This window comes from Myotis nattereri (genome assembly GCF_964212035.1).
Source record: "Myotis nattereri genome assembly, chromosome: 2".
NCBI classification, from domain to species: domain Eukaryota; kingdom Metazoa; phylum Chordata; class Mammalia; order Chiroptera; family Vespertilionidae; genus Myotis; species Myotis nattereri.
In genome coordinates this window covers 28,065,244-28,089,023 of record NC_138076.1, presented here as the reverse complement: position 1 = coordinate 28,089,023, position 23,780 = coordinate 28,065,244, and the positions used below count along the sequence as shown (strand labels likewise).

Sequence of the window (23,780 nt, the reverse complement as noted above, 5' to 3'; positions counted from 1 at the left end):
GAAAAACCATCTGATGGAAAATGTACTCAATGTTGTAGCAAAGGCAAAGTTTGTGCAAATGATATAAATTTTCCAGAATACCCAGCATATTTAAAAAATTAATGATTAATGAAGATTCTGACAGTAAAAATTTCATGGAAAATATTCATTGCTATATCATGTTGTTATTATTTATTTATTAATCAATTTATACATTATTTTCATGTACATTTTACTAGTTTTCTTCCATCTCTGACACTGATATTATAGAGAAAGGGCAAATAGAGATATTAAAATATTGCTTCTAATTAATTTCCTTTTAATTTGCACGAATTTGTGCACCGGGCCACTAGTGAGAGTATAATTGTAGTTGGTACAACCACCCTAGAAAACCAGTGGCAGTTTCTACTAAAACCAAACAAACCCAGACCAAATGACCCAGAAATGCCAATCCCAGGCAGATACCCATCAGAAATGCATAATATGTTCACCAAAAGCATGCATCAGAATGTTCAGAGCAGAATTATAATAGTCCCAAACCGGAAATGCCCATTAACAGAAAAAAGAGTAAAGACCTTGTAGTGTTTATACAAAGGACTATTAGAAGGCAAAAAGAACGAACAATCTGCACACAGCAACATGGCTGAGTTGCATAAATTAATATTGAGTAAAAGAATCCAGACACAGAAGAGCCAATATTGATTTCCCATTATAAAATGCAAAAACAGACAAAGCTAACCTATCGCATTAAGAATCGGGAGAGTAGTTCCTTTTGGAGGTGGGAATAGGACTGGAAGGAAATACGAGGGGCTCCTGGTAAGTAATACCAGTAATATTCTCTCTCTCAATCTGGTGTTGGTTAAATGGGTGGGTTCTGTTCATAAAAATTAACTGACTGTATGTTTATGACATCGTTTGTATGCAGATTATACTTTAAGGTGGTGGGAGGCGGTGGGGAACGTCCAGCCTGCAGGCCATATAAGCCTCTAGAAATGATTTGGTCTGGCCCTGCCCAGGCATTAGGGGCGAGTTAACTAATCTCTGACCAAATACAGCAGGTTAATTTTTTTTTTAAATATATTTTATTGATTTTTTTACAGAGAGGAAGGGAGAGAGATAGAGAGTCAGAAACATCGATGGGAGAGAAACATCGATCAGCCGCCTCCTGCACATCTCCCACTGGGGATGTGCCTGCAGCCCAGGTACATGCCCTTGACCGGAATCGAACCTGGGACCCCTCAGTCTGCAGGCCGATGCTCTATCCACTGAGCCAAACCGGTTTCAGCCAGCAGGTTAATTTTTAAGTTGATACTTTGGTATGGGCCATGAATGATGTTATCAATATCCAAATGGCCCTTGGCAGAAAAAAGGTTCCTCTCCTCTGCTTTAAGGGCTGCAAAAACACACGTTTGACGAATGCTCATCATTTGGCAGGAGAAGGAGTGAGGTGGAGGATAAGAAGGGGAGCTGGGGAGCCACAGACCCAAGGAGAGGCCCAGCCTGTGAACAGCCTTAGCGAGGGCAGGTTGGGCAAAGCTGAGGTCCTCCCTTACTGCTAAACGTGCCCCCCCTGCTCTGAAAGGGGACAATAGACATTTGTGTGTGAAGAGACACACTGCCCAGCCCCATCCCACCCAGCGATGATTTGGCCGTGGTCACCTTTGTCATTTTCTTCTGCGCTCTTCTCTGCCTTCCACCCACAGAGGAGGGAGGAGAGGTGTGTCTCAGGAACGGCGCATGCAGGGGAACCTAGAGAATCAGCCTGATGGGCTGGCGGGTGACCTGTCCCAGAGCCATGGGACGAGGCTGGACAAGCAGGTAAGGGCCTAGCTCTGGGGTTGCAAAGCCAAGCAGGGGCCTCTGGACGTAGCCAAGAGGGAACCTGGGTGCTCCCCAGCAATCTGATCTGGGAAGGTTAAGATGGAGGTGGAGGAATCAGACAGAACAGCTGCTATCAGCCGAACGATCTCCCGAGAGCGGCCTGCCAGCTGCGAGGTTATTCAGAAGCATCACACATGCATTGGGGTTTCTAGGTCCCAGACGAGTTCCAAACGCTCCGGCTCACGGCTTCGAGCAATGGCACAGACATTTCTAAAGTTGACGGAGAAATCCTCTGTTTCAAAAATACTATATTACTTAAAAGAAAAATAGACCTTTTTATAAACCAAGCTTTCAAATAAGCTTTTGAAATAAGCTTTCGGGAGGTTCTGGCAGAATTAGAAAAGGAGGCCAGGTTCCCTACGGCTCAGGCCGACAGAAATCTGTGACAGGTTCAAGCGGCAGCGCTGAGCTTGACCCATATATGCTTCCATGAAAAGCCTCCGTGGGAACTCTAGGAATTATTTTTATTTCATTTTTATATTTATTAAGTGTATGCGCACACTAAACACACACACATATTCTGGATGGCTATTTACCTGGACACCAGGAATATCATTCATGCTAATCTTTGGCTTGGACTCACACTTGAGGTCTGTCCTCTGCAAGTTCCTGTGGCTTCCTCCCAGCGTCATAAGCAGCCTCAGAACGCCATGTGGGGAAGTAACAGAGCCTTGGGCTGGAGTGAGGAGACATGGGCCCTGATACCCTAATGCTTAGACAGTCCTCATTTATATTTGCTGTCTTGATGTAATTTTTAAAAGCATTGTCTTACACTCTCAAAAGTGCTCCATAAATTATATGACAGGGAACACTGAAAAACAACCATTTCTTTCATACCAACATCCTTTCAGCTTCTCCAATAAAAAGTGGACCCTTCCCATCCTTGAATCTGGACTCATCTTACCACGTGGCTTTGCCAGTACAACACAATGGAAGTGATGTTCCAGTTCCAAGCCTTGGCCTCAGCAAACTTTGCACATTTTCACGATTTCTCTGCACGAGATCATGCCCAAGTGAGCCTGCTGAAGGAGCAGCAGAGACAGGCCCTACCAACCGAGACCACCCCAGGCCAGCCAGCCCCCAGATGACCTGCAACTGGCTACAGATGCATGGATGAACTCATTCAACATCAGAAAAAGCACCCAGGAGAGCCTAGCTGAAATTTATGATCTAGAGAATTATTCACTAAACAAATACTCATTGTCTTAAAGCACTAAGTTCTGGGTTATTTGTTATGCATCAAAAGTTAATTGATATACAGTGATGCCAGTTCCAATCAACACTTTGCCTATAATCATTCCTGTGAATGTGGATGAGTCCCTTAACTCTGCTGAAGTTAAATGCTAAGTGCAGAGTAAATTTTCTAAAGAGGTAGCTAACATTGCCTGCGTTAGTTTCTTATTGCTGCAGTAAGGAATTACCAAAAATGCAGTAGCTTAAAACAACACAAATGTATCCCCTTACATTTCTGGAAGCTAGAAGTCCCAAATCAGTTTCAATTAGCTAGAGGGAAGGTATTGGCAGGGCTAGTTCCTCCCAGAGTCCTTTGGAGGACATCTGCCTCCTTGCCTTTCCCAGCTTCTGAAGGCTGCTTGCTTCCCTTGGCCTGGGACCCCTTCCGCCTATCACTCCAACCTGTTGGTTCTGTAGACACAGCTCCTACTTCCTCTCTGACCTCCTGCCTCACTCCCAGATCCCTGTGATTACATGGGACCCATCAGCTATTCGTGTAATCTCCCATCGCCAGGCCTCAAACTTAGTCACACTTGCCAAGTCCCTCTGGCCACAGAAGGTGGCACTCACAGGTTCTAGGAATCAGGACCTGATATGCATGGGGCCATTATTCGGCCTACCACACTGCCCCAGAACTCCACGCAAGCAAGGCACTCCCCGAATACCGGAGAAGGGGGATGCAAAGGACAGTTTCTGTCCTAAAGTCAGGAAGCTGGACTGGAATGATTTCCATGGGTTCCTGAGCAATCATAATGGAGTCTTCTTTATTTCTGTGCTGCCACAGTTGCCCCCGGCATAGTTTATGTCACTGCCTGAAGGATGATATAAGAACCAATATTGTTCATTGAAGGCGTGAGGTCCAAGAGCAGCTATTTCCCAGCTAGTCATTTGGCCAGAATGTATTACATGCTATACAGTCTGCACCAGGCGCAGTGATGGTTAGTTAGTACAGGCAGCTGGGGAAAAAGTGGAGTCTGAAAGAGAGGGCGTATGCTAACTCCAATCTGGGAGGAGAGATGTTCTCAATACAAGCTATCCACTCAAGTGATACACTGTGGAGCCATCACCTGTTTGTGGGGGAGGCACAAGATAGGGCCGAGGGTAAAAATGAGGAGGGGGGGGGGAGACAGAGAGAGAACTGGATGAGGCATCAAGAAAAGGCAGAAGAGCCCCGCTGGTATGGCTCAATGGCGACCTATGAACCAAGAGGTCATGGCTTGATTCCCAGTCAGGGCACATAACTGGGTTTCGGGCCCGATCCCTAGTGTGGGACATGCACGAGGCAGTTGATCAGTGATTCTCATCATTGATGTTTCTATCTCTTGCTTCCTCTCCCTTCCTCTTTGAAAGAAATAAGAATATATTAATAAAACAAGAAAAGAGAGAAGAAAAATGTAAACTAGAAGAGAGGAGAAATGGCCCAGTTTGGGAAAGTGCATCTTATAAAATATCAAATGGCACAGGAACCACGTGGGAGCAGCTGAGGGGTGAGAGGCAGAGCTGCCGTCCCAGCCGGGACCACAGGCTTTTGTGTCCATTTCCACTCCATCTGTTTTTGTGATTAATTGCTTTGAAGAAGCACTTATCCTCAGTGGGAAAATATCAGAATATAAAAAATTCTAGAAATGGTCAAAGTGACTCCCTGGACCTCAAATGTGAGTCCAAGTCAAATGCACAGTGAACTCGGAAGGAAAACAGGGCTGGCTCACTTGCCCCTAAGAGGGAATTTAGAACTAAAACTCAGCTTCTCCCTCCCTCGGATTCCTGATGCGGAGGATCTGTGAAAGCATCCAATGTGGGGAGACTCACCATGTAAATCAGAATACCACCACCACCACCACCAATAATAATAACAAAAATTTGCTGATCACTTAATATGTGCCATGTACTTCATAAGATCCTGAAAATAACACTGGGAGGTAAGTTCTGGACATTCTTGTTTTAACCCAAAGGATCAGAGGTACAGAGACTTCCCAGTTCTCATGGGAAAATGACAGTATCTAAACTAGAATATATCTGCACATCCTCCAGAAACCACACACACAGCCATTTAAAACCCTAGAAACAGAATGCAGAGTGGTGGTTTCCAGGAAACGGGCGAGAGCAAAATGGGGAGCTCTTAAGTGGGTCCAGGATTCCCTTTTAGAGTGACGGAATTTGGGGGGAGTAGGAGGAGGAGGTGGCTGCACATTTTAAATGCGCTAAATGCCATTCAATTGTTCGCTTTAACATGGTTCATTTTATGTTAAGTGAATTTTACTCAATTTAAAAGACAACTAAAAAAAAAATGTAAAAATGATCGAAGAAACAGATCAGATTGAACCTCAGTAAATATATAGCATATGCACACAGTAAATATAACTTAGATATGACAGATTTGAGTCCAAAGATATGTCACATCAATTAATATAAATGGAACTGACTCACTTATTAAAAGAAAAATGTTTTCAGAGTGGTTCACAAAGCAAATCCAATTAGATGGTGCACACAAGTGACATACCCCGGAGCAAGTGACATGGAAAGGTGGGAAATGAAGGTCAAGGCAAAGTCATACCAGGCAAATACAAACCATACAAATAAAGAGTTGTGATTTCTACAGCAAACAGCCGGGTTCAGGGGGAGATTATTAAGCACTTTAAAATGCTAATGTTCAACTTCACAGTGAAGATTTAATGGTTATCAATGTCAATAAACCAATAAAATAGCAATCATGCTCACAGAGGAGGAACTACACTAATAACTAAGAAAAGCCCACAAATAATAGGAGATTTTAATATCCTACACACAGTCCAAGACAGACTCTGAGTGGAAAATAGCTAAAAATTTAGAAGACCTAAACCAAACCAAAACAAAGCAAGGCACAATCAACAAGGTAGCATGTATGCATAGGTCTCAAACTTCATATCCTGACATACGGAACATGCCTTCTTCTAAGGAATACACGGAACATCCATGAAAATCGTCCACACTGTGTTGTTACACAGGAACTTCAACAATTCATGGACTCGGTGAAATATGAACAGCATTCTTTGATCACTAAGCAATCAGATTAGACACTAATAACAAACATCTAACAAACGCTTAACAGGCCCTTCAATCTGGAAATTAAAAATATCTCTAACAAATAAGGGTTGGGTTAGACCAGAAATGACAATCTTAATTGTAAAATTTCTTTAAAATGATGATAATGAAAACATTAAACATCACCAAATTTCACAATTAATATGGTAATCAGAGGAAAAATTCATAGCATTATATACATACTAAATAATAGTAGTACTTGAGAATAAAAGAAATTAGATTCCCAATTCAAAAAGCTACTAATAAAAAAGAAGCAGATGAAAATAATAAAACTTAAGCAGAAGTAAACAGAAAAACAAATATAAAGACATAAAATCCTTTGAAAAAAGCGCAGAAATATACAAACCAGTATCTAACCTAATCAAGAAAAAATTGAGAAAAAGCACAAGTATACAAAATAAATAATGTCAAGGGGAAAATAGCCATCAAAATACAGGATATTAAAAACAACCATAAGAGCTTATTTTTGCATAAGTTTGTGCAAATAAAATTTTAAATGCAATTGGAAAATATAATTTCCTAGGAAAATGCAATTTAAAAAAATTAACCCCTGTGGACTTGCAACACTATATTAGAACAGTTTCTATTAAAGAAACAGAGGCATTTATTGAAGATCAATTTCACAAAGAAGTACTGAACCAGATAGCTTCATAAGAAATTTTTCAAAGTCCAGATAATTCTAATATTCAAGAATGTAGAAAAAGAGCACTTCTTATGAAACAAAGGTAACACTAATAAATAAACACAAAATAGAGATTCAGACCAATTTTACTTATGAATATTTATGCAAAAATCCCCAAAACGTTAGCAAATAGGATCTAGCAGCATATTTTAAAATAATGAATCGTGACTAAGTGGGTTACTTGGCTAGGTTTGGCCTGGAAATATAAAATGATTAATAATTAGAAAATCTGTTTACATAATACACCATGTAAATAAAACTAAGAACAATCATATGATTATTTTCATGGATGTATAAAAGGCTTCAACAAAATTTAACATCTCTTGCTGATAAAAATCACTTAATAAAAAGGAATTGCAGAAACTTCTTTAACATGAGAGAAAAAGCATACATCAGTGTTAAAATCAGCACCTAAGTGAGTGTGAAAATATTGGAGGCATTCCAGCGAAGGTGGGGGGAAAGTCAAGAATGCTCACAGTTTTCAATACTGAGCAATGTTGTATTGAAGGTACGATGGTAGGCAGTCAGACAGACATGAGCAGAGCAGGACAATGGGCCGGGTACAGAGGTCACCAGGGCGGAAAGCTACTAGCTTTGGACAAAACTGGGAAAACAAGGACCTGGTCCCCAAGGTAACCTTTCCTCTCCCAGCATCTCCATGGTCATGCAGTGCGATCCCCCTCCTGGCTTTTCCTCCCCTGGCATGTCACTAGTCATGTGGTAGATCCCCTTAGAGGAGGAACAAGGGGCCAAAGAATAGCCTCCTGGGACTCCCCTGGGGCCCCGGCCTGACCGCTCCCTTAAGCATTAATCTCTAGGGATAACATCTAGGCCTCAGTGGCATTTTAGCTCCAGGCCCAGAAAAGCAGCAAAACCAGACAAGCGGTGCTATGGCTGATACCAGGACCAGGTGCACAGACCAGTCAGTGGAGTCTGTGACCCTGAAAGGACACACTTGGAAAGCTGGTGAAAGTTCTATTGCAGTGATGGCGAACTTATGACACGTGTGTCAGAGGTGACACGCGAACTCATTTTTTTGGTTGATTTTTCTTTGTTAAATGGCATTTAAATATATAAAATAAATATCAAAAATATGTCTTTGTTTTACTGTGGTTGCAAATATCAAAAAATTCCTATATGTGACACGGCACCAAGAGTTAAGTTAGGGTTTTTCAAAATGCTGACACGCCGAGCTCAAAAGGTTCGCCATCACTGTTCTATTGGGATCCTCCCCTGACACCTCCAGATACGTACCCTCAAGACGGAGAACCACTGTGGCTCTCCCTTCCAGGAGCAAGCCTGCACCTTTCCCTTTCCCCTCTGTGACTTCCTAAATACAGTGGGGCCTTGCCTTACGAGTTTAATTCGTTCCGTGATGGAGCTCATAACTCAAATTACTCGTATGTCAAATCAAAAAGTGAACGAGTGAGACACGTGATGCTGGGCTGATGTTGTGGCGTTCACTGTGACGTTCGCTGCACCAACTAGAGGTGGGGCATCTGAAGCTGGCTCGTAACCCGAATTTTAGCTCGAAACTCAAAGCAAAAAATCGGCCGAGAGACGGCTCATATCTCGAAAAACTCGTTAGTTGGGACACTCGTAAGTCAAGGCCCCACTGTAAATTCTCTCTTACAGTTTGAGTATTGACTCCGAATTCTTTTTTTAGCCAGAACTCAAGTACCAAGGTTGCTGAAGGTCCCGTCTAACTCCATTGGTCTAACACAGGGGTGGGCAAACTTTTTGACTCGAGGGCCACAATGGGTTCTTAAACTGGACCAGAGGGCCGGAACAAAAGCATGGATGGAGTGTTTGTGTGAACTAATATAAATTCAAAGTATACATCATTACATAAAAGGGTATGGTCTTTTTTTTCAATAGTTTTATTCATTTCAAATGGGCCGGATCCGGCCCGCGGGCCGTAGTTTGCCCACGGCTGGTCTAACACCTGGTGCCTAATACTACTGCCAACAGGAGTAGAGCTGTCAGAGAAAAATACAAGGCACCGGTTAAGTTTGAATCCCCCAGATATCGCATGGGACAGATACTAAGAAATTACGTTACCTAAAATTCAAATGTAATGGGGCATCCTTTCTTTGTATTTGCCCAATCTGGCAACCATAGGTATTACCCTCGGTAATAAGGCCAGAGAAAACAATTCAGACGCATTAAAAACTGGGGAAGTGTGTTTGTGGATTAAATGGTAACACCCTTGGAAAACCCAGGACAATTATCGATAAAAATAAGACAGTGCAGTAATAGAACAGGAGAAGGAGATTTGAGGTAGGAAATTGTCATTCACAAATCAATCGCTTGTTTGGTCACAAACACATCAGTTTCTGGCTTCTGCTCGGGATGCAGGAAGTTGAAAAGGGCACAGCTCCCAAGATTACAACAAGAAAAGTCTGATAAGCAGAAAATTCACAACTTTTCTTGAACCCACCAGAGTCCTGAGGCAGGCAGGACGGCCGCCTGACCTGCAATCTGCGTAGAGACTTCCAGGAGAGACGGGAGCTGCGCCCTTGCTCGCCCAGGGTAATGAGTTAATTGGTAAAGGCTGAGTGTAGGGAGAGGCCAGACACCTGTGGCTGCAAATGTCCCAGCTGTCTGCACCCAACTGCAGGGTTCTCCCTGGACCTCCCCGGGTCCTCACAAAACACTAGGCAAGTCCCAGCAAGGCCCTGGGGGGAAAAGAGCAGTGGCTACAGGAAAGGCATAAACCCCAGGCCCTGTCCCCATGAGGCAAAAGCCACAAACTGCTGTGAGGAAAAGCCACAAACACTGTCCCCCACTCCACTGCCCTGACAGCAGCCTGTTCCAGCTGGGGAAAGGGAGCGGCAAAGCATTACTCACCCCTGAGCCGGGGCAGGAATCTCCTTGGCCCTCGAACCAGCGGGGGTCGGGGCGTGGACCCTGTGCCGCGAAAATCCAGGTACAACGTTTGACTCACCCCTAACTTCCAGTCGGCCCCGCGTCCCTGGGTTTTCACCCGCAGATTCAGCCAACCAGGTGGAGAACAGTCGCTTCACGTTCCCAGCGGCGGCTTCCCACACACGGACAGCAAATCCTGTTTTCAACCCGCAGCGAGTGGAATCTGGCTGTGAATCCCCGGGTGGGAAGGGCTGACGATTGACAGAACCCCCACGCGTGTTGTTAGGGGTCAGCTAGGGAGGGGAAGGGGCACTGACACCCAGACACACCGGCTGCTCAACACAGTCTCAGGACAGAGACACCCCCCTCGCCCCCCGGCCCGCGTGGCGTGAGGGGAACTGGGTGCTGGAGCGGGTCCTCGCTCAGGCTGCTGCTGTCACCACGGACCACGGGCTGGGCGCGGACACACGCCAGGCGCTTCGCTCTCAGGCCTGGGGGCTGGAGTCCCACAAGGAGGCTGGGCTGCGGCGACCCTTCCTCCCGGCCGGCCTCTCGCCGTGTCCTCCATGGAGGAAGGCTCTGGCCTCTGCTCCTCGGAGCACCCTCCTGGGGCTCCCCCTCCTGCCTTAACCCGCCCCTCGGGTCACACTGGGGGTTACATTTCCACCTGTGAATTTGGGGGGGGGGGGTGGATGAACATTCAGTCCATGACAGTGTTCTAAGAGCGTAGAGAAAGAGCCCACTGGAGGCACAGCGCGAAGGGGAAACTAAGGCTGAGGCCGGAGCACGCGTGGAGAGGACGCCTGGGGCAGATGGTTTCCGCCCGTGCACAGGGGCCCCGAGCCCCCGCAGGCCGTTCCTGCTGCAGCCGGGAGGATGGTAGTGCCGCATCCCAAGACTGAACGAGAGGATCGTGCTACGTGGCTAGCAAATTGCCAGGCACTTAAGGGCTCCATGGGTATTTCAAAGAAGTTCATCAACGTTATTGCAGACCCACTGCCCGCTTGAGGATTCTCTGTTCCTCAATGCTGCACCCCTCCCCCGCTCCACCGCGCCAGCCCACGTGGGAGCTGCTCCGTGGGCAGGGGCCCTGCCTGTGCGCCGGCTTGAGTGAAGGCTCTCCCTCCTGCCGGGCTGTCGTGTTCCTTTTGTGGGGGTCTCCCCCTGGGATGGCTACAGCCCTTCTCAGCGCCCTCCCTCACCTACGCACGCGCACTGAAAGCCGGGCTTCTCTCCTTCTGTCGTGGGGAGACCGTCCCGTGGGCCCCCCATTGCATCGCTCACCTGTTTTTGCCACCCTGGCTGCTGCTCTTGCATACTCTCAGGGTTTGCGCCCCAAATCTCAAGGCCATGTGCGCAGGTGCAGTCTCACTAGTGTGGGGTAGCGCCACTGCCCTTCCTTGTCTGGGCCGGCGCTGGCGGGACAGAGCGCGCCCGCGATGGAGCCGCGCGTGGGCGGCGCCCCTCTGCTCCCTTGCAACCGCGCGCCCCGTGGATTAGAGCTGGCGGCGCTCCTTCCCGCCTGCTTGCTGTGCTGCAACACCCGGTCCTCCACCGACCGTGGTCATTGTTTCCTGAGAGCCGAAGTGTAACAGTTGTCCATGTTTTCATTTCAGATGGTTACGTTGCCCTTTCTCTGCTGATGAGAGGGTTTTTTTTGAATCCCGATTCTGTCATGTAGTAGCACCATTCTCTCTCAGCTTTGTAACACACATTTTTAAAAAGCCCATCTTTTGCAGCTTCAGTCAAGTTATTAATGAGAATGTGGAACAGATGGGGCCAAAAGGCATTGGGACAGGAAGTGCTCCTCCAGGTCCTGGTGCATCCTGTCATGAGCATCCTTCCAGGGGCTGCACACCCACGACTGCGGGGATGTCCAGGTCGTACCCTCCACGGACCCAGGCTCACTTCATTCCAGGTCAGGTTAAATTCCTGGCCATGGCTCACGCATTCTGCAAACTGCATTTTTCTAATTACCTACTCTTACAAAATTGGGAATGAATGCAATCTGGAATGATTTGTTCTTGGGGACCCAGGCTGGGTTGCAATAATTGCTGCGTCCCTTTATTATTCAATCTAAAATGGTGCCGAATTAACACTGAGCTCACCGGTCTACAGCATCCTTAACTCACTCCCTCCTCTGATATGCCTGTCTTCAGTATTTCCTACTGCCTATGGTTTTTTCCAATAAAAACAGAGTGACTACCAGGGGTCCTCAAACTTTTTAAACAGGGGGCCAGTTCACTGTCCCTCAGACCGTTGGAGGGTTGGACTATAGTTAAAAAAAAAAACAAACCTATGAACAAATTCCTATGCACATTGCACATATCTTATTTTGAAGTTAAAAAAACAAATGTTTTCAGTGGGCTGCAGTTTGAGGACCCCTGGATCAGTCTCAGTGGCAAGTCTCAGAGTACTGTGGGACAGATTAGTCTACAGAGGACACATTAGTTAAGTGTTGCTAGTTTTTTTCATTATAATATCTTAATTTGCTCTGGGTTTCCTCTCATCAGTGTTCATCTTTTAAAAAAAATTTATATGCCCTGGCGGGGTAGTTCAGTTGGTTAGAGCTGTGTCCAATACACCAACATTGCGGGTTCCATTCCCAGTCCGGGCACATACAAGAATCAACTAATGAATGCATAAATAAGCAGAACAACAAATCGATGTTTCTCTCTAAAAAAAAAAAATTAAATTAAATATGACCTATATAGATCCTTTGGTTCTAATATTATTATTAATTGTGCAACAAACAGAATACGATGAGATACACAAAGCTCCTGGCTCCAGAGGACAGACAACCAGACAATGAAGATTCATGTTTTTGTTTTTCGATCTTTTAAAAAATTGCAATATAATTGACATATAACATTAGTTAGTGTCAGGTGTAAAATGATTCAGTATTTGTATGAGAGGATTCGTGTTTGAGATTCACATTCCAAACAGGGAACTTCTGTGGGAGCCAAGGGGGAGCCAAAGGACCCACCCCTGCCCCAAGACATTTCTTTCTTTGAAATTTACACATCATCGCAGTTTTGATCCCTTCCAGGCAACGGTTTCATTCACGTTTAGGAGGATGTAACCAGCGACCTTGCTTCGCAAAGTCCAAACCCCCAAACATGGACATGCTCAATATTCAGAAGTTAAGTGACCAGGATAGAATTTTTTGTTCCATTTTCCAAGTCCACAGATGTTACTTTTCCTGTTAAGTGTGGTTATGAGAATATGTACACACAGGCACCGTACCTCAGTGATTAGCATTTGCGGGCAATAATGACCCTCTGGTCCCTGTGCCTTGGTGAGAAGAATTGGGAGACAAGAGAATGCAGATGAATTCTTGAATTACTTCACAAAGTTTTGTTCCTCCCCTGCTCAAGACCATCCCCCCTTCCCCCCCCCCCCCCCCCCCCCGCCCCCCGCTCCGCCAGTGGAGACAGCAGGCTTTTTCAGTCTCACCAACATCCTCACACAAACACGAATTTTCATGGAAGTCAATAGAAGTGAGTCAGGCCTGGCCAGAGTGGGCCAGTGGTTGAGTGTCGACTTACGAACCAGGAGGTCATGGTTCGATTCCAGGTCAGGGCACATGCCCGGGTTGTGGGCACGATCCCCAGGGTGGGGCATGCAGGAGGCAGCCAATCGATGATTCTCTCATCGATGTTTTTAACTCTTTCTCCCTCTCCCTTCCTCTACCTGAAATCAATAAAAATATGTTTTAAAAGAAACAGAGGTGAGTCTGTTAACAATCTGGCTTTCACACCATCTTCCTCACTCACTCTGGCCAAATCTCTCACTGTGGGACTGCTGTTTTTTTTATGCAAGAGAGAGTATGTTTGGTGCTTGTTTTGAATTTTTAAGGTATTATTTTAGGTGATTAAATAAGCAAATGAAAACATTCTAAAAAATGATTCAAATCTGTTGTATTTATTTCTTGCTAAAGTTTGTACATTTACATATATCATATACATACTTTAAATCCTTCACTATTTCGCATGATTTCTATTACATAAAAACCATTTAAATGCAATAAATTTTGTTGCTGTAAAACAACAAATTAGCCCCAACTTATAAAAACACAGGAACAGCTCTATTCATGAACATTTACACAATAGAGAAATGTACTATATATATATCTCACGGCTTCTATACACGGCAGGGGATTCACTCGTCTACACGGTTTAGGTTTACTTCAACAACAGTGAAATGTAATATTTATATACAACTATTTTAATAAAAATAAAGCAATTGTAAAATGTAAACTTAATTTTTAAAATATTCTTTAAACACTTTAACAATATCCACATAAATTACTGTTCCGTTCCAACGGGGACCACCCCAAATGCCCTAATTTTCTGAGAGATGCGTTTCTTCCATCTGGCGGGGGGCGACGAGGAACAGGCTTCCAGGACATGACTCGGTACCGTGAGCTCACCCGTCTGCTAATGCTGACGGTCTGGCCACTGACAAGGAGTGGCTGCTACTTGTCACTGATCGCTTTCACAATCTGCAGGGGCTATGGCACCAGCACTGCGGTGGGGCTGAAGTGGTGGGTGGAGAAAACTTTGAAGGTGAAGGCATGTTCCACACTGCCCTTACAGCCCGTTAGCCTGAGCCACCTTGAATGGGATCCAGTTAATGGCTGGCAAGTTAAAAGCTCGCTCTCTATAGGCACACCTATTACTAAAGACACTAGCGGCCTCCCCCTGCCCAGCCTGCGGTAATCAAGGCCGACGGCATCGGTTCTCCACTTGCGTAACTTCTGTTCTAGAAACGGCTCCTAAAACGTGAGGTAGAAGAGAATGCAGGGAGGCGTCTAGGCCTTCGCCCCACAGCTCTCTTCTGGACTGAGCGGACGGCTAAGCAGTCAGCTTCGCGTGCCTTGACCCTTCCCCCAGAAAGGAAACATTTTGCATTTCCAGAAATCTGGGTGCAAAAGCCAAGACCTCACCCATCCTTGGCTAGAGCTCAGTGTGCCAGCTCGTGTCATGGCTCCACACAGAGTATTATTATGCCACTGTCACATGCCCCCCCTCCACTCTCACCGCCCCCTCACCCCCCAGGGCCCCAGTCCCTCTCAGAGCTGTTATCTTGCCTCAGCAGGGTCAGCCCACTAGGATGCCGGATTCCCACAGCCGGGAAGCGGCATGTGAAACCCAGGGTGCGCTTGCTGCCCAGTGGGAGCCCACGTGGAGTGGAAGGCCAGACGCGATCCTCCCTGCAGAGAGAATACGCTACCCCCTCTGTGGGCTCCGGGTCAGGGGCCAGAGCAAGGAGCCTCAGACCTGCCAGGCTGCTCTTCGCTGAATTTTGTGGCTGGGACTTGGTGTCTATAGACTGATCAGGGCAGGCTCACAGGCAAATAGTAAGTGAAACTCCAAAATTTTCTCCACTGATCAACATTCTCAGGAATTGAAGTTAAGGTGCTTATTTTATAACACTATTCGTGAGAGCTGAGCTCTCTGCCCCGCAAAGGGAAACACTAGCTAGTCCCTTCCCATTGTTGATGAAAAGTGCTTAGCGGTTCCGCAAGCCTCAGCCGGCGCTCCCCCCAGCAGGGCAGCGCAGAGGGGAGGTGGACCAGCACAGCGCTCCTACGGTAAGTGCTTTGTGGCTTTCTTTCTTGAATCATCTCCAGAGCCAGCCGCAATGCCGCCCGGGAAACCCGTGCACCGGCCTGCTGGAACCTCCCCAGGTTGCTGCGGGATGTGGAGAGCAGCTTCTTGGGAATGACAAGCGAGCCTCAGTGGGGTGCCGCCAGAAAGGATGCGACACGTATCCCCTCTCTTATTGGTTACATGCAGTGCATCTCAGAGCCGGACACTTGGCCACAGCCTCTTCCCCGCCCCGGGAAACACTCCTGGGATGCCATTCCCACCCCCTTGCCCATCACCTCTTTAGAACCCTCTGGTCCGGGGTTTCTAAGTTTGTAGAACTTAAAACATTCACTGTGTGTACGTGTGTGCAAGCGTACGTGCACAGGTGAGAAGCCCAGACGTGGGAACCTTGCTCCCTACACGCCAGACAGGACAGTAAACTGGTTCCCAATCTCTCAGAGCAGAGGACTAGCCACATGCACGTCCACCCCCAAAGGGCAGGTGGCCAGCTCACACTCCCCACCCCCGACTTTAATTTGGTCTAATTACTCCTGTTCCTATAGCTTAAAGAAAGTATGTTACTGGCATTAAACATCCGTGTGCATATACTCTCTGCAGAGCGGATATTATTATCCATGCCAAAGCTTACTTGGCTTCCTAACCTACATGGCTTTATGCTGAAAGTCCAAACATGTCAACTAATTAAGGCCCAAAATGAAGCTTTTTTATTGTTGCTACTCCTTTAGTGTATGATTTCTGCAAAGCACTATAATTCTTAGAAGGAAACACACTCGTGCAGAACAAAGACCCTGCTGATCAGTCAGAGCCAGGCCACCGCACATCAAGAACAAATCAGGAATATGGTAGATTTGCAAAAATAATTCGAGACTGTAGAGTGAATTTAAAAAGCTCAAGTTTTAACTACCAACACATGACTGCAGCCTGGAGCCGAAGGTTGGTCTCCACTCTACACCCCAACGCTGACTCAGGATCAGACACAAGAGCACGAGGCCTCAACCACTCACTCAAACACACTCAGACGCAGCTGAGAATACACCAAACATGCTGGCTCAGAAAACTTAATCTCTAGTTTCCTATGTACACACTGCCAGGTAAGCAGCAGCTCAAACGACTAAGGCCAGTGGCTCTTCTTTGGGGAGAGGCGGAGACCCAAGTAGAAAAATATTAAAGTGTTAACCTGGCCCGTGGCCTGTCCTAAAATTCTTCTACCTGTGACACTAGCTGCGAGTTGTGCAGCTGCGAGCCTAGAATACAGTACCCTATCTGGGAAGCCCTGATACACGTCAGCGTGTGTACTATCACTTTAAAGGAAGAAGTAAGATGTGGCGTGAGGAGAGGTTTGTTCTGACCCACTACAGAACAGACACAAGCACCTACATGAGCTGGTGGGTCCTTACTTACTTAGTTCTCCTGAAAGCGCTATTTTCCTGGACTAATTACAACAATAAAGAACGCGTGCTTTAAAGCATCACATTTTGTAAAAAGCCCCAAACTGTCAGTTTGACATTATGTTTAAGTGCTCTTAATACTGAAGTTGCTAAGACGGCTTATTTGTTTTTGTTTTGTTTTTTTTCGCCCCTTTCTGTAATCTCAAATTATGATGAGCGGCCTCCTTGGTATTGTACACAGGACACTGAAATAGTTTCACAAAGTTGGTTCTGAGTCATTTTTTTTTTTTTTTGCCCTGGTGATTCAAAGCTCAAAGATTAAATTTTCTAGCATAAAATCTTATTTTTTCAAAAATTTAATCAAAATATCATTTGACTTTAAGTTGAGTAAAACAGTACCACTACATATGTTCTCAATAACTGCATTATATACTCAATCCTATGAGGTTTTTACTTGCTGTTCATATCACACTGGTTATTAAGGACAAAAATAAATTGGATGTACGTACACCATATACTGATATACAACTACACATGAATAACATATACATACATACAGCCATAAATACCCACAAACATGACATTGGCAAGTGACAGGAAAGCATTTTCTTTGATGCCTGACATACTATCTACATGGACATTTTCCAAAAGCCTGCAATAGTACACACACACACACACACATATATCACACAGGGCGAGCCAGAGATGGATGGAAACCTACGGTATATACAATTAAGTAACTTGCAATATTTTCTTGCTGTTGCATTCAAGTCAACAAACTGCCATGCAGATTCAAGTATTACCGACATTCTCCCTATGAGGACATTCTCCCGCATGCACTGTCCTAGCAGCGAGCTGCCCGCTTGGGTTAGGTACATCATGAGAATGGCAATGACTTTGGACTCCAGCCCTCGGGTAGGAGGGGGGCATGGTCAGGGAAGCTGAGAGGAGAGGCAGTGACCGAGCACCTCTCTCTCACCTGCTGGGGGCATTTCGTGGTGAACTATTGATCTCTAAGGTCCTCGGGATGACTTGATGGCGAGATGCCAGAGGCTGGTGGGGAGGCAGATGGTGGCCTGTTGGGAGGAGAGACAGCCAGGAGTCCTGGGGCAAGGTCGGCCCAAGGGCTCCTCTGCCTGCAGAGGGGGCTGGTCTTTCTCTGTCGCAGTGACTTCGATGCTCTGAGGAAAGCAGGTGCTACTAAAACCCCAAATCACACTCTTCCTCATGCCAGACTCTACCTTCACAAGCCCTAGGATGCCACTGTGGTTTTGATTTATACCTGGAAACAATTCTGCCACTGAAAGAGCGAAGGGACCGTTCACCGCTGAGATGAAGGAAGGTGACTACCACCCACGGAACACTGCACAGGGTCACCAGAGCCAAACGACAGAGATTTGCATGAACAAGGCCAGTCAACCCCCTATGAATTCAGGCTTAAAAAACTTAATTGATGACTGCAAGGAAAAATGCCAAAGGAATTCAAATTTCAGGACAACTAACCAAATCCAAGAAAGTCTCCATCCTACGACAACGAGGAAACTTCTTTAAGGTCCGTTTTCTCGCAGTTGTCTCTGACTTGCGATAAAGGCAGAGAAGAGGTGCGCTCCTGCCACAGAAGGCCCTGCCTCACCTAAGAACACCTTCCCGGCTCCTCACAGGACAGAGGAGCAGCGGGCAGGGGCCAGCAGAAACCCTGTAACTTTGTGCTTTGGCCTCCTCCCCTGCTACTTGTCTCAATTCCTCTCCAGCCTCAGTTCTGTGGTGTGGCCACAGGTGAAACACAAACTCAAAAGACCAAGCCCAGCGAGGCCCCGGCAAGCCAGCCACAGGAACTCCCGCACATGGCTTCCAACCAGGAAACAGTGCCCGCCCGGAGCTAGGATAACAGTCGGAGAAGCAAGGAGGGCCGCAGGCAGCCACTCTCTACCCAGGAACTCCAGTTCCACCAGGGGAATCTCCCACATGTTGGTTTTAATGAGATGATTTAAACTGCACACAAGTATTGCTTGGCTTAACTAGGCATCGCTAAGAGTTAATGAGAGGATGCTTTTAAAAAGTGCACTTCACACAGTATCTGTGGCCTGGCAACAGAACAAGGACTCTGCCTGCGAGTAACTAAGTCTTGGTCGCTAACGAGAAATCCCTGGCACCTCCCTGTAACAGTCAGCACGTGAGGCGGGAACCAGCCCCGAAACACGCAGAGATTTGACACACGGGCCACTTCTTGGCTCCAGTGGGCAACAGCATGACCACAGAGTCTTTTGATGACTATCAAGATTTTCTGGACTGAAAATTAATATGAAGCAAGTGTATGTAAAGAGGAATAATGGCTTACCATGTGGAGAGCGACGCAGGGCTCCATGCTGACATATGGGAGGGGAGAGGGGGGAAGGGGGCGTACCTTCGGAAGGAGAGGAGGAGGAGAGCTCCCCTGTACCGTGAATTAGGCCGTAGGCTTGGGTTAGCGGTGAAAGGAATGTCTTTGAATTCTTCTGACTAGATCCCATAGGAAGGAAATGATCACAGAAGAAAACATGGTTGGCTATGGGCACGATTCTCACGATCTCGTCAAACCAGGGGCCGCTTCCTCCTACAGGATACACTCTTGACCTGCTAGGTGCACTGACAACAGACAGACACCTGACAGGCCTCAGGAGGTGTTCATGGCCCGTCCCCTAAAGATGGACATCATCATGGCAGGGCAGGCTGCCCCCTGGCTCAGCAAATAGCCTTGCGGTTGTTTTTAAAGATACACTATGCAAACACCACATACCGCAGCCTCAAAAGTGCCCTTCTCATCCCATTACTATTAGCATGTGCAGAAGCCCCTGGAGACACACCAGTGACTCACACAGCGGGAGCCATGTCCTGCTGTGCTAACCGAGGATTCAGAACCGCTCTGAACGCCAGGCTTGGAGGCAAGGTACCGTTCTGTTCATTAAATACTACAAGTGGAACACACAGGGACACTATGTACACAGACACACGCACACTGTGGGCAGACACATTTAAGCCCGTCAGGGACTTTTTTTTCCCTTTAGTTATCGAAGCTCAGAGACAACCTGGCCTAGGGATCTCTCTCCCCTCGGCTCAGGATAAAGAACTAGGCAGAAAACAAGCAGGCCGATCATTCAGATTCTAGGAAGAAAGATGATTCCCTTGTGGGAATCTTGAACACAGTCAGAAGCTACAGAAATGAATCAGGTCTTATGAGCCACATTGGTAACTATCCTATTCGTTTCTTGGTTCTGAAACATAAATTGTCATTGCCTTTATCTACACAAGACAGAAGGTTAGAGTGAGTTTTTCAAAGGCGTGGCAAAGTACTTATCACAAAACAAGCGGCTATACCCTTAGCGAGGGGTTTCTCTTTTCTGGGCACCATCAACTATGAACATTTATATAGGCAGGAAGTGAATGTGAATAAATAATCATGTGATTTAATGCCACTGGAAATGGCCACGGTTTAAGAGCAGGCTTTCTCTAACTCCCTGGAACCATGCTATGCATGCAGAGTGCCCAATTCTTTGGTCATAGTACCTTTAACTAATACACTGAGTAGAACTAGAGCAATTTTCTGTGGGAGGGGAAAAGAGCATTCAAAGTGACTCCTCCAGTTCTGAAGTTGTGGAGATTACAGCTGTAAGGATCACAAAGTTTCAACATCAGAAAGTTCTAACTCATGGTGGGCTCAATTTTCACTCCTATCTCTTCCTATACAAGAGAATGTTCTTTTTATCACCCTGAATTCCGCAGGGACCGTCACGGAAACAAGCTTATGACTTCAAGGTCAACAGAATGATTTTGAGCAGATAGAAAGAAATGATTTAAAATAGTCTTTATTCTTAGGAGAAAGTTCAGTAGGAGCAAAGAGAAGTGACTATCAAAGAGACTTAAGATAAGAATAAACTAAGTAACTCGGTATATGCAACCAGCAGAGTCCTCACTTTTCCAACCACAGGCCATTCAGACTATTGATTACTCTCAGATGGACTTTAAAGACTCAGGATTCCGTTGCTGGAAACCTGCAGCTCCCTGTTCTTCTCTTATTTGTTTTTCTTAAGACCCTGATGTTCTTACAACCAGGAGACAACAGCTGCCTACACGTTTAAACTCCTGGATGACAAGGGTGATGACAATAGAGATCGTTCTGGATTCCTGGTCTAGACCCCTGGGAGCGAGGTAACAGTTTCCTGCAGCGTGAACACGTGCCTCCTGCTGCCGCTCCCAAGAGTTGATCATTATCATGCTTCTTTAGAGAACAAAATGAACCTTGTGTCATCTTTCCTTAACCTTCAATGGCAAAAAGGCCCCACCTCCTCTTTCCTTGCTTGGCTAAAATGGACTCAACGCTCCAGCACGCTTCGTAAGTTCTCCAGTCCCGCGATCTCCGCACCCCTCTCCCTGCTTCCCGCAGGGTCAGACCCCAAAGACAAGTGCTGAGGTGCCCGCACAGCTGCGTCAGCGTGGAACACCAGATTCCCGAACTGGAATTTTGAAGCGAACTTCTGTGAGTGCTCAATGCCACCTCTGTGACTGGCAAGAATTCACATATGAAGGTTTATGTTAAGTCTGGCTGGAACTGATTAAACTACGTTTGTCCAGTAAAGTGGTTCACAACGGATTCATTTTTTTTAACCTTAAAAAAAAAGTGTAACAGTTGGTTTGAGAATACATGAAACAACTGAGAGAGTGCAAACAAGAGAAAACCAAAGGAGAAGTGATACACAATTCAATCTGAAATCATGATCCCCTCCCCCTCACAAAAAGGTGCATTAGTTATCAAGTGGCAAAAATCGTCAAAGCAAAGAAATCAAGAGCAAAGAGACAATCTGTACAGAAACGAACAAAAATATACAATAGAAAAGGTTACTAATGCACCATTTAGTCACAGACTATTGTTTTTGTTTTTTTTTAAATATATTCACGGATTTACCAGAAGGATCTTGAAAAACTCTGTTTTGCTCCATGACCAGCCCTTTCCTGGTCGCAGATGGATTCTAAGTAACTTTTTGCTTAATGCTGGGCGTTTCGGGTCGGTGATCTTTCCGCTCTGACACGTTGCGCTTGACTTTGGCAGTGACCGGAGATGAATCTGGGTTCAGAGAAGGACTCGAATGCGACTTCTTCAGTCCTGGGGCTTCACTGCCATTGCTGCCCAGGAGCTTCTTGCCGCCTTCTTTCAGAATGCCGATGTACGTCTCATACCGGGTTTGCTGGACGGGAAATCAGAGAAGAACTGTTGTCAACACACTGTTCACAAATGCACGCGTGCAGCATGCCCAGTGCAATGACTACCTGGAGCGCAGCCTGGCTGTTGAAGACTTGACTTCATTCCCCAAAGTGGGCAACAGCCCCAGGGGACTGATGGACTCACTCGTTTAGATGAGAAATGAAGACAGAACTTTAGTTCAAGTTTGCTCTGCATTCTGAAAGAATGCCGACTTGGAGTTACTGGCCATCAGATGGAGGAATCATGCTATCTGAACACTCAGCTACAAGAAGGGTGTAAGTGGGAGAGGCTATAACTTCCTGATTTTTGGCGACTGGGTGGCTCCAATGGCTCTGTGCTGCCTGTACCCACTTGAACTTCCCTAGGTGTCACTTGAACCTGGCTTGAATATGGTCCCTGTAACTCTACAAAGACTCATCTGGAGGAATCAGTCTATGGGGACTCGACTTTCTAGTCCCCTATGAGACCACAACACTTTCCAGCTGCTCTGGGTTTCCTGCCAAACTTCAAATTATTTTCTGATACTTTTCTCATTCTACAAAATTTTTCCACCAATGATTTGTTGAGTATTCACTCCATTTTAAATAGTTCCTGATTCTCTTGTCGCTGGGCATCTTTTTGTATGAATAACTGAGAAGAACATAGCAGAGAATTTTTCCCCCCTCTAACTCTAATTGGTACTTTTTAAAAAGCTTCTGAGTCACTATTTAGAACTATTATATAGACTGAAAATTACAGAAGGATCTCAGATTCTTGATTTGATCGATTCTAGTCAAAATAAGTCAGATGAGAAGAAAAGGCAAAGGAAAGGTGGAAGGGGGCCAGAAAACGAGGGGTGCGTGGTCGTGGTTGAGAGAAGTAAGGGAGAGTGCAGTGGGTTCACGAACGTCCCAGGGGCTGTGCTGTTTCTGAGTTACAATGGCTTACAGGGACACAGGCTATGAAACCCAGTAACATAGCTTTGCTTTTTACCATTTTCTGAAACCAAACCACATGCCTCTTCAAAATACTTTAGCTAAACATCTTGGAGAACCATTCAGTGGATATTGGTTTCTGCCATGTCTTCCTGGATTTCAGACCCATCTAAATATGTAAATCTCTCCAACTCCCAAATATTTCCTCTGAGTAAAGGAACAGCTTTGCATGAAGCTCTGACCAGCAGTAGGAATAGACATAGAGGTGGATGCTTGATGAGTTCCCAAGTCAGTAATCTCTGGGGACACTTAATCTCCAGTGTACCACATTCCCATGTTTCCCAAAAACTCACCCCGGTCTGACCCTGTGAGGCAGTGCTGAGGCTCATGAGCCACCACCCAGCAAAGATTTGTCTGTATCCTACCACGTCCACGTTCACATCCACCTGACCGGGACTGTCGAGATGCCGTGCACGGCAAACCCAGCACAGCTGCACCGAGTGAGGGGCAGGCTACTGTGCTTAAGACTGGGCTCTCTCTCCACACATAAAGAAAAATAGTTTATACCATACTTTTGAGGTTAACAAAACAGATATATGTGTTCTGAGTATCTCTTATCTAGCAGTAAATGAGACCAAAATATTATTTTCCATGTTCATCTTAAAAACAAAGAGAAACTGGACCACTGTATATGGCTACGTTGGATGTTCATTTGGACAGTAACTAGATGTCATTCATTCATGAAAAGCAGCCTCTAAATTTAACCCTATAACAAAGCATTCATTAAAGAGATAAAAATCTGTCAATGGTTATTTATATCTGATTTCCTTGGCCTGATCATTCTTACATGTGATTTACATGCAATGTTCCAGGAGCATGGTCAATACTTCAATACTAACCTAA

At 45.8% G+C, this 23,780-nt stretch overlaps 1 protein-coding gene across 7 annotated transcripts in view; it reads right to left on the bottom strand.

Annotated features, from left to right (window-relative positions):
- Nucleotides 1–19,775: 19,775 nt before the first annotated feature.
- PSD3 (pleckstrin and Sec7 domain containing 3) overlaps nucleotides 19,776–23,780 on the bottom strand; it is a 274,398-nt gene continuing 270,393 nt past the window's right edge. For all 7 annotated transcript variants that reach the window (XM_081085033.1, XM_081085038.1, XM_081085037.1 and 4 more), the window contains one exon: nucleotides 19,776–21,946. In XM_081085033.1, the coding sequence (XP_080941159.1) occupies nucleotides 21,731–21,946 (216 nt within the window). In that variant the 3' untranslated portion in view covers nucleotides 19,776–21,730. The remainder of the gene's footprint in view (nucleotides 21,947–23,780) is intronic.